The sequence below is a fragment of the Manihot esculenta genome, chromosome 17 (genome assembly GCF_001659605.2).
Source record: "Manihot esculenta cultivar AM560-2 chromosome 17, M.esculenta_v8, whole genome shotgun sequence".
NCBI lineage: Eukaryota > Viridiplantae > Streptophyta > Magnoliopsida > Malpighiales > Euphorbiaceae > Manihot > Manihot esculenta.
In genome coordinates this window covers 25,765,773-25,777,771 of record NC_035177.2, presented here as the reverse complement: position 1 = coordinate 25,777,771, position 11,999 = coordinate 25,765,773, and the positions used below count along the sequence as shown (strand labels likewise).

At 37.6% G+C, this 11,999-nt stretch overlaps 1 protein-coding gene across 1 annotated transcript; it reads left to right on the top strand.

Moving 5' to 3' along the window:
- The first annotated feature begins 3,616 nt into the window (after window positions 1-3,616).
- On the top strand, window positions 3,617-10,241 carry LOC110629211. Its single transcript, XM_043952429.1, has 10 exons — window positions 3,617-3,674; window positions 4,971-5,243; window positions 6,118-6,221; window positions 6,331-6,401; window positions 6,607-6,610; window positions 6,702-6,769; window positions 6,912-8,893; window positions 8,990-9,203; window positions 9,288-9,605; window positions 9,692-10,241. Exons 1-10 carry the CDS (start codon window positions 3,617-3,619, stop codon window positions 10,239-10,241), a joined length of 3,642 nt encoding a protein of 1,213 aa, XP_043808364.1.
- Window positions 10,242-11,999: the final 1,758 nt, after the last annotated feature.

Genomic DNA, 11,999 nt, shown 5'->3' with positions numbered 1-11,999 from the left:
CGATCCGGAAACCGGACCACTACCGGCGCTAGGATCCAGATCGACTTAAGGTCGCTGGGACCCGTAGCAAGCCTAACATACAACCTGTCATACCTGATTAATCCCATACATGATCATACATTTTCATAAAAATTTTAAACTTTCCATCTACCAAGCTTGACCTGTGCATGCACTAGACTGAATACATAAAACCCCATACTAGAGCCCTCATCAAATGCTCTAGTTGGGTCAACATTATGTACATCAAGCTTGGTTTGCATCACATTAATAAAAATATTTCATAAAGGTCATGTATCAAAAGGGATTAACCATAAACTCTAGGGTCAAGCACAATACTAATCCTCAATACAAATTTGTACAATATCTTATATTACATTACATTATCTTTCATGTCCACAACTAACTATTATATGTACTATGCCTTTACTCTTGCTAACTTCCCGATCTATCCTGAGCCTGTAAACCTAGGGTTAGGGGAAGAGGGTGAGCTACTAGAGCCCAGTGAGCAAAACAGTAAAATAATATATTAAAACATATGCTTTTATGAAATGCATCACATCACAAACAAATCACATCAAGGATGGACTTGTCACCAATAACCCTCTACATAATCCAACAGTGCCAGGACGTAGAATGGGTCTCTGGTCTTTCCCTTAAACATAACATGTCATAACATTCCAATGTGCCAGTGGCGTAGAATGGGCCTCTGGTCTTTCTCTTACATCATGCCAGGGGCGTAGAATGGGCCTCACTGGACTTCCATACCGTATCATCATCATCATATCATATCGAGGGCTAATGGGTCATCCAACATCCATCCACAACAACATCATATTATGCAATACAACATATTCGTGAATTCTAATGCAAGCAACCTAATATATCTCATGGCACTCGTGATACATGAATATGCTTAAAATTTAATTACTTTGAAACATAAAAATCCATTCTACTCACCTCAGGCTGACTCTAAATAGACTCTGAAGCAACTATCTCACTGTTGGGTTTCTCGGCTCCTCGGGTCCGAACCTACACAGGTGGACTCTAATGAGGGACCAAACAAACTCTAACATAACTCTAAATATCTCCCCAAAAACTCCCTAAAACATCATAAAACACTCATAGAAAACATGCAAAGGAAGGCTGGATAGAGCACTTTCGGCGGCAGGTTCGGCGGCCGAAAGTCCCTCCAGAGCCGAAAGTCATGCACTTTCGGGGGCAGGGTTCGGAGGCCGAAAGTTCTTCTAGAGCTGAAGGTCACCATCCTTCGGGGGCAGGTTCGGCGGCCGAAACTCAAAGCCGAAAGTCCAACTTTCGGGGGCGAGTTTAGGCGGCCAAAACTTGCCTCCACAGGCAGGTTCGGCGGCCGAACATGGCTTCGGTGGCCGAACCTGAGTTTTTCCAGAATGGCAGAACTCGGGCCTTACACACACATTCAGCCAACCAAACCTTCTCAACACACAACCAACTATTCTAAAACATGCATATACACATTTTCAAGCATATAAGGGCTTAAAACTAGCCTATACCCCAACAAACATCACATTAAGCATATATTTATCATTTAACTCACATAAACCCTAACATTTTACAACTACTCTAAACATGCATCCAACACCCTTCAAACCCCTTAAAACTTACTTAAAACATGAAAGAAGGATAGGATCTACTCTTACCTCTTGAAAATCGAGAGGAGAGGCGATCCAAACTCGGAGATGGGGAGAAATCGAGCTCCGGAGTCTCCAAGCTTTAAAATCTTGATCTTAGCTCAAAAATCTTCAAAACCAAGTTAAGACTTGTTAAAACTTGAAGAGATTGAAGGAAAAACTCAAAATCAACCAAAGGAGGGCAGAATCTCATCTTTGCCCGAAAATAGAGAGAGAAAACTCGTCCATTTTCGGACAAGGGCATTTTATAGGTGGTTGGCCAAACCACCTTCGGAGGCCAAAAGAGCTTCCGCAAGTCACCAACGTTCGACTGCCGAACATGAGGTTCGGCGGCCGAACCTGACTTTTCCAACCTTGGTCTTTTCTTTCAAAACTCAATTTCTTTCTTCATTAAAACCATAAAAACATATAAAAACATTCTATAAAAACATAATTTTACCCTTCTAGAGGGTTCCAACATCTGAGATTCCGCCGGAAAGCAGGAATTCCGATGCCGGAGTCTAGCCGGGTATTACGGATTTGAAAGAAAATCATAAAATCAACAAAGGGGGGGTAAGAACTCATCTTTGCCCGAAAATGGATAGAAAAACTCGCCCGTTTTCGGACTGGGGGCTTCTTATAGGTGGCTGGCCAGACCACCTTCGGGAGCCGAAAGAGCTCTCGTGGCAGCACCACTTTCGACGGCCGAACTTGAAGTTCGGCGGCCGAACCTGGTGTTTTCCCTCAAACTCTTTTCTTTCATTTTAAAATTTTAACTCAAAATCAAACAATAAAACCATGAAAAACATTTTATAAAAATATATTTTACCCGTCTAAGAGGTTCTGGTATCCGAGATTCTGGATTCCAATAGAGATTCCATCGGAAGGTTGGGATTCCGACGCCAGAGTTTAGCCGGGTATTAATGACCATTATTTATAAGAATGGTAGTTAAGGGACTATATTGTAATTTTACATTTCAGAGTTTGATTTTAACACACTTATAAGTTATCTTATATTCAGGGATGAACCCAAGAATGAAACGTGAGTGTCACATATATATAATAAAATAAAATTAATTAATTTGAAATATAATTACTAATTATTATAAAATAGCATTACTACAAGAATGAGTACTTAAAAAAATAATAGAACTAAAATATTTAAATTGGGGGCTGAAAATAATAAATAGTAATTAAAATTTACATATTTAAAAAGTTCAAAGAATTTGATTCAAAAAAAAAAAAAAAGTTCAAAGAATTTTTTTTTTATTTAAAAACTACAAGTAACTATATATAATACTTAAAAAGAGTATAAAAATTCAAGAATCGATTATTTAAATTTAAAAGAATTATAAGTAAATATAATAATAAAAGAAATTAAAAGATTTCAATGCTTAAATAACATTTTCAAAATTTAAAAAGGTAATATATATGATCAATACTCATTTTGGCTCATATAGCTGACGAAAACTAAGAGTCATGAAGCACCATTTGTGATCTCCTGTATTATCTTTAGCTTAATTAAACATAATATGATCAAGAACAAAGATCGAACTGTGTACTGACAGAAATAAAAACACCTTATCAAAGAGAAAGGGAATTAAAGAAGAAAAAGAAAGAGGATATGCGAAGAAACAGCAGCATATGCTGTAAGAGTCTAGCTGTGTCATTTTCCTTGAAGGTTCTCCTTTCTCAATCATGGAACTGTGGTCCTTTCTAATTAGCATATATATGATTATTTTCTCTTAATGTAGATAGCTGTCAATATAATATCGAGTCTTCTAAACTAAAGAAGAAGAAGAAGAAAAAGACCAAGCATGTTCTTTGGAATACTTTTGCTGGATTGATGCCTTCAATACCACATAAAAGCATAAAGAAAAAGTTTAATATTATTTATGCCTTACTTTAAAAATTAGTAAAATAATTAAAAAAAGGTTTTAATGTTTTGAGAGAGAGCTAATCTAGTGACAATGGGTTTGCCTTATGGTTTTTCATCTCTTTCGGATTTCAGTGAGAGTCTTATGGCCAGTAATGGCTGCTGCAGGAAGGAGAACGATTATAAACATTTCTAATATAATGGTGCACTGCATACATATACACAGACTTGAGTAGAGAATATGTACGTAGAATGCAACACGTGCATGAGTAGACGTAAAAACATGCAGCATTAGTAATAAAGAATTAAAGATATATAGAAGAAGAAGAAGAAGAAGATGCCAATGGATCTTCCTCATTCAATATGCTCTTAGGGCTTTGCTGTCTTCTGCTTTGGGAATGGTATCTAATTATTTGCATCGGCAAAAAGCGATGCCAATGTCCCTTTCAAGTTTCAAGTAATTTCATTCTGTATATTTTTGTCCCTTGGAAGAGTGAGAGGGTAGGGGACAGGGAGTAGCTTTCGCCCCCTCAAAATTATTAACATTTCTCATCAAATACAATTAATTTTTATATATAACAAAATATTGCTGTCTTCTTGCTCAAATATCTATGATTTTCCACTAAATATATGAACAGTTAATATAAAATATTTTAATTAATATTTATATATAACATTGATCTCTTCAAATCTTTTATTAATTATCCTCTTGGAAGCACTACAAAAATTGAGCAGATCACTAACGGACTTCACCAACGGATTGAAGTTCGTTAGTGATACTAACGGATTCACCGACGAAATATTTGTATCGTATTGTCCACTAACGGATGAAACGATCCGTCAGAAGTCCGTTGATAAAATACTAACAGACCATTTCCCCGTTAGAAATCTGTAAGTATCCGTAAGTGAATATATTATTTATTTAATGTAAACGTTTTTTCACTAACGGACTAATCATTCCGTTAGTGAATTGTGGAGCCAAATACACCATCCTAAATGAAAATTTTGCCAAATCAAAATCACTCTGAAATCTGAGCTTGCGTCCAACCTCTCGGTCGTTCACTGCCGCCGGCATCCTTTGTCCGCCGTGATCAACGGTCCGCCGCCGTCCACCGCCGACAAGTGCGCCCTTTCTCGGCATCACTGTCCACGAGTGAGCCCGTCTCTCTCACCAAGCTTTTCCTTCTCGACGGACAGTGTCCATGGGTACCCTATCCATCTCTTCATTTACCATTTTTAACACGATATATATTTATTTGATGTCATTCTTCTTCCATTCTTGAAGTCTGTTAGTTTCCTTGTAATTTTCATCTAGAGTACAAGCTGTCTAATTTACTGGACTGCTCTTTGTTCAGCTTAGGTCAAAGATTTCCGATGTTTTTTAATTTATCTTGAAATGCCGGGTTCTTTGGACTTTTCGTATCTTGAATTCTTTGTTTAATGCCAAGTGCACTTGAAATTGCCCGCAAGTGCACCAGTAGGAGGAGTTGAATTGTTGGAGTGTGTTGGATTTCAGTTGGGGGAGGAAGGTGGGGAAATATGGGCTGCTATGGAGGTACTTAACGAGGATAGAATTAGATTGATCAATGAGGTGATTGGGTTATTAGAACCTACGAAGGTGGAGGATAAGCTGTCTGTTGCTCCTGCTGCGGCAGAGGAGCATGTTGAGTCAAATAAGATTGACACCCATGTATGTGAAATCAATGCAAGTGCACCAGCAGGTAAACTTTTTGAATGGTGTAAATGGAAAATAAAGACACAAGAGAATATAAACATAATAGTGGAGAAAAGGGAAGAGATGATTGCTGGGCGATAGGGAAAGGAGAGGGGTCTACATGTTTGATATTTGTGGGAACCATTTGTCAATCACTATCTGGGTATAGCAATTAGTGATCATGGAGAGTTAAATCTTATCACTTGCATTACAACATAATATATGGTGACAAATTTTTAATTACTCCAATCCTAAACTTATCTACCTGTCATTATCATTTATTCTAAACAACTCCACATCACCTCAAGTCTCATTGACTAAACAAGTGCCTGAATAATCTAATTCGCCCTGTTAGCCTACACAGGTTAATTAAATTAATTACTATGATATATATAAAAAAAGTGTAAATGTATGGATGTTGTTTTCAGTGACACCTAATGAATAATTATTAATTCATGAATCAAGAGCACAATTGGATCAAATAAATTAAGATCAAGAGACATGAGTAAACTCAAAAGCATAATTAAGATGCTTTTGTGAAGTGGGGTTTCTGGTGATGTCTCTATATTGGGTGTACCTCTCCAACCACTGTACTAATTGAGCTGAATCAAAAGAGAGAGACACCAGCAGAAAAGAAGATAATTAGAACAGTGAGAGTGCAGAAGAAAAACCCAAAAGGCAAAGAATGTAAAAAGAAACCCCATGTTCTATTACCTCTCTCTCTCTCTCTCTCTCTCTCTGCCAACATTTTCTACTGATTTTTTTTTCTGAAAACAATTGTTTGCGGTGTATTGTATTAAAAAGGAAAAAAGAAAAGATACGAGAGTAAAAAAGAAAAAAGAAATTGCACCTGCTGGTGCAATTTCTTGGTGCACCAGCAGGTGCAGTTGAAATTGCACCTGTTGGTGCACTTGCCAAGTGCACCAGCAGGTGCACACTTGAAATTGGGATAATATTGACCTTTCAAAAATTGACCCTGTTAAAGGTTTGGCCTTTGTGCTACTTCGTTTCAGCTTATCTTAACCAGTAACCATTATTATATATTGCTTTTAATTGTATGTTGGAACTGCAAAGTTTGGCTTTCTGGTAATTAGGCACTTGAAATTGCACCTGTTGGTGCACTTCAAATTGCACCTGCTGGTGCACTTGCCAAGTGCACCAGCAGGTGCTATTTCCAGCAAATTTATAAATAAATTCGGCCTCAAAGTCGTGTAAAAAATTAGAAAATTTTCATGATATTTATTGGATTTGAATTGATGTTCAATATTCACATGGAATGTCCCATTTTTAAGTTTTCAAAGTTACTATAAAATTGAAATCTAATTGCATTGTGAAATTTTTTTGGTGCATGTGTTTGAATTTACACTAAGTGTGGTTGGATAGGTAGATATTCCAAACATGATGCACTTTTGATATGGATGATGGCTGAATACATATACTGATTGCTATAATTTCTCATTAACAGCCTAACCAACCTGGTTATACTGCCCCGCCACCTCCCCCTCCAGTAGAAGATACTGCCATTGATATCAGGCAAGTTCAAATTTATGTTAATATTTTGTTCCAAAATGAATGTAGTAATCAGATTATCATTTAGATATAATGCACAATTTAATTGTTGGTTTTCAGGCTCTGTTCGAAGATAGGGTTTATAAGTTTTTTATTTTCATATCAGCATATTTATTGTAGTTAATATGACTGTTGAAAGAAGTTGGATGTATGCCCGTCTCAGAGATGGTTTACTGAATCCCAGATATTTAGAGGGTATCAATGAATTTATAGAGAAGGCTAAGACCTGCACAGAATATTTAAATGGCGATCAGATTCGCTGTCCTTGCAATCGATTTAAGTGCCAAAACCGTAGCTTTCAAGATGAAAATACAGTTAAATATCATTTAATGAAGCATGGTTTTGTGCAAAATTACCTTGTTTGGTATTTGCACGGTGAAACTGAAGTGCATGACGGATATGGTGATACAGATTTAGACATGTCTTATGGTTCTGACAGTGTTAATCATCCAAATTTCAATCGTTTTGAGGACATAGTCATGGATGCAACAAGCTGTCATGTAATGTATAATGATACATCTGAGATGCCAAACTCGGCTGCACAGAAACTGTATGATATGTTAAATGCATCTAAGCAAGAACTATGGCCTGGATGTGAAACTCACTCCCAGTTATCAGCTGTTTTACGTTTACTAAATCTGAAGGCGGAACATCATTTCTCAGAACGGTGTTTCGATCAGATTTGTGAATTCATGAAGGAGATGTTACCGAGTGACAATGTCATGACGGACAGCTTTTACTCAACAAAGAGACTAGTCCGAGGATTGGGGCTTCCTGTACAAAAGATACACTGTTGTGTGAATGGTTGTATGATTTATTGGGAAAATGATAAAGAACTTACACGATGCAAATTTTGTGACCATGAAAGGTTCAAACGCCTGAAGCACACCTTGGGGAAAGGGAAGAGTCAAATACCATACAAAAAGATGTATTACTTCCCCATTACACCACGTTTGCAAAGACTTTATGCGTCGTGTATTACAGCTAAGTATATGACTTGGCACAATGACCATGCAACTGAGGATGGGGTGATGCGCCACTGTTCAGATGCTCCTGCTTGGAAGCATTTCAACCAAACTCATCCAACCTTCGCACTGGAGGCCCGAAATGTCAAACTTGGCCTTTGCACTGATGGATTTCAACCATTCGGTCAATCTGGACAACAGTATTCTTCATGGCCAGTAATACTAACTCCATACAATTTGCTACCAGGTATGTGTATGAAAGATGAGTACATGTTCCTGACAATTATAATACCTGGTCCCAAGAATCCGAAAGAGAAGCTTGATGTGTACATGCAGCCATTAGTGCAAGAATTGAAAGAACTTTGGGCAATTGGTGTGAATACTTACGATGCTTTCCAGCAGAACAATTTTACTATGCGTGCTGCATTAATTTGGACTATAAGTGACTTCCCTGCTTATTCAATGCTCTCAGGGTGGAGTACAGCAGGACGCACTGCATGTCCCTACTGTATGGAAAACACAGATGCATTTACATTACGAAGGGGGGGTAAACAAATATGGTTTGACAGTCATCGGAAGTTCTTGCCTGACGATCACCCTTTCTATCGAAACAAGATATCTTTTATTAAAAACAGAAGTGTATCGAAGTCATCGCCGCCAATTAGAACTGGGGAATACTTGCTAAAAGAAATTGAGCAAATTGGGTTGAGGCGGGTTATAGACATTGACAGTCATGAAATAAATTGTCGGCTTTCAAAGAGAACTGGTTGGCGTAAGCGGAATATATTATGGGATTTGCCATATTGGTCTTCAAATATGATTCGCCACAATCTTGATGTAATGCACATTGAAAAGAATGTATTTGAAAATATTTTTAATACAGTTATGAATGTGGAGGGGAACACAAAAGACAATATAAAATCAAGGAAAGATTTAAATGAAATATGCAGGAGACCAGAATTGAAGAAAGATCCAATTAGCGGGAAATATCCAAAAGCATGTTATTGTTTGGATAACCAATCGAAGATGATACTGTGTGATTGGCTTAAAACACTCAAATTCCCTGACGGATTTGTTTCCAATCTAGGGAGATGTGTTGATAGTCGGAAGCTTAGACTTTTTGGTATGAAAAGCCACGACTGTCATGTTTTCATGCAACGAATTCTTCCTATAGCTCTCAGAGAGTTCTTACCAAATAATGTTTAGCAACCAATAACAGAGCTTAGCAATTTCTTTAGAGAACTCACCTCAACTACACTTACTAATGGGGACATGCAACGGTTAAATGAACAAATTCTTGTGATCCTTTGTAAGCTTGAACGAGTTTTTTCTCCAAGTCTGTTTGATTCAATGGAACATTTACCAGTACACCTTGCATATGAGGCATTAATTGCAGGACCAGTACAATATCGGTGGATGTACCCATTTGAGAGGTACACGTACTAATTCTTTACTCGCACTCCTTAGCATGATGAATTACTTAGTATACATATCTAATTTTTATTTCCACACACTAGGTACTTGAGAAAGTTAAAGAACAATGTTAAAAATAAAGCAAGGGTTGAAGGTTCAATATGCAATGCTTACTTGGTAGAAGAAGCAAGTGCATTTTCTGCTCATTACTTTGAAGCACATGTAATGACCAGACATCGAAAGGTTCCACGCAACTTGCATGAATTTGTCTCTGATGATGACATACCGGGTAAATTAAGCATATTCAAATGTACAGGTAGAACTATCGGAAAAGGAAAATCCAGATATATGACTGAAGATGAAATCCAAGCTGCTCAAACATATATTCTATTAAATTGTCCAGAGGTGAAAACATATATTGAGTAAGTATTGGTAGTTATACTAATAGTCTAATACCTCTTATATTGTACATTATTGTTAAACATTACTTGTTTCTTTGTATGTATAGCATTTATGTGGAGCGAGTAAAGTCGACACAACCAAATATCACAGATGCAGCTGTTGATGAAAAACTAGAGAGAGAGTTTGTCAAATGGTTTTACAAGTATGCCCATGAATTGCCAAACAATGTACAAAATCAGCTTATACAAGATCTGGCAAAGGGACCACTCAGAAGTGTCACCACTTTTAATGGGTATTGTGTTAATGGATGTAAATTCAACACAATCAATGGAAGTTCAAGTAGTAACTCAATGAATTTTGGTGTATGTATAAAAGGGAGTAATTACAGTTCTGAAGAAAGTGACTACTATGGACAGTTGGTCGAGGTGTTGCGATTGGAGTATCCAGGGCTACCAATTAAGCGGACTGTACTTTTCAAATGTGACTGGTTTGATCCAACACTAAATACGGGCACCAAGGTGCATAGACAGTATAGAATTGTTGATATTAACAATAAGCGTAGATACAGTAAGTACGAGCCACTTGTATTGGCCTCTCAGGCAACACAAGTTGTTTATGCTTCATACCCAAGCAAGCGTCGTGACAAAAATGATTAGTGGGCTGTAATGAAAGTTAAAGGTAGACCCGTTGTTGAAGTATCTCAAACGTCTTCAAAGACATATGAACCTTTTCAAGAAGATGACCTAGATTATGCTGAAGTAAATATCGATGATATTAATCAATAACACTGCCTGAATGATCCTAGCGGAGGAATGACTGAGATTCATGATGACGTTTCGACAGAGGAAGACAAATTTCTTAGTGACCCTGATTCTGATGCAGATGCAGATGGTGATAATGAGTACAATTCATATGAATCAGACTAAATTCATCTATATACTAAATCAGTTTGGAGTTGTATATTTCATTTATTACTCAGTGAGTAACTTAATACATTTGTATATATTTAATATAATGTTTATGAACTTTATATTATTTTTGGCAATGACATTTTTTGTTTGTTCACAGATGAGGGGACGTGGTAGGGATAACAAGCCCAGAGGACCGGTTCAACTTCCTGCTAGTGCAAGTCAAGAGGACGCGAATACAGATGACGGACAAGAGCATGAGCCGCATTTACCATGGGCACCAACGGGACTTGGGGATATGGAACTTCAGATATGAGTACCACTTGCATCCGGTGTACAACCATCTCATAGAGATCGATCATATACACCAGTTCCACCTTGTGCCGATGCACAGCTTCTCCGTCCCCTTCTACCTCCTCACCGTCACAGTTTACATTCTCACCACCCTACTACAGCTCCACGACCAGCGGTATCACATACACATTCACCTCATCCTGCATCCCCTTCTGGTACTGCATCAGCTAGAGGGACAGGATCTGCATCAGCATCTACTCCATCATCTGCTCCTGCATCTGCTCCAGCATCAGCTGCATCGACCACTGCTGTAGGCGGAACACAGTCATTCCGATAGACTATTTCACTCATTAACAATAAGTAATAGTTAATTGTTTATTAATTTAGATTAATTTAAATGTTACCATTTACTTACTCACCATTGTTCATGTAGTTTACATCCGTCGGAGATGTGCAGCCGCAGGATAACTCTGATAGTGAAAGAAAAATTGGTCGAGGAAGGCCACTGTTGGAAGACTGTGCCCAATGAAACTAAGGAGTTTTATTGGCAGGAATTCAAGGTGAAGCATAATTATTTTAGCAGTTTGTCATATATTTATGAACTGTTTAATTACTAACTACTCATAAAATGTAATCTTTTTGCAGAAATACTTCATATGGGACCAAGCAATTGACAGCTTGGTAAAAATTACCTGGCAGAAAAAGGCTGCTGAGCGATACAGGGGCTTAATGTGGGAAATCAGGAAAGGGAAGGCGAAGAATCTTGCAACCCCTGATTCTATTTTGAGGAAGTGGCAGGAAACATGGAACACTTCTGAATACAAAGAGAAGTGTGAGAAGTTTTCTGCCAATAGGCGCAGTGAGGCTGGAGGGTCAGGATCTGGCATTTTCAGGCACACATGCGGTTCTGTTTCACAGTACACCCACCAGCGGAGGATGGTATTTGTTAAAACTTTTATTTTATAATTATCTTCTTATAAATATTTTGATTCGATGACAAATGCTACAATTCTTATAATTGGTAACAGAGAGAAAGACTAGGCAGAGAACCACATCCTCATGAGCTTTTTGAGGCCACACATAAGAGAAAGGGGACGGAGGAGTTTGTTGATGCGAGATCAAAAGCTATTTATGTAAGTTAATCTTAAATGTAGTTATTAATAATTTTGATTGACTTAAATTATTTTACTTATACGTTACTTTAAATTTATA

Excerpts from the sequence above, each read along its gene's own strand:
- LOC110629211 (XM_043952429.1), top strand. The coding sequence starts at position 3,617 with ATGGGTTTGCCTTATGGTTTTTCATCTCTTTCGGATTTCAGTGAGAGT. Across the intron at positions 5,244-6,117 it reads CAATGCAAGTGCACCAGCAG|GTGCAGTTGAAATTGCACCT; the intron begins GTAAACTTTTTG and ends GTGCACCAGCAG. Across the intron at positions 9,606-9,691 it reads GAGGTGAAAACATATATTGA|CATTTATGTGGAGCGAGTAA; the intron begins GTAAGTATTGGT and ends TTGTATGTATAG.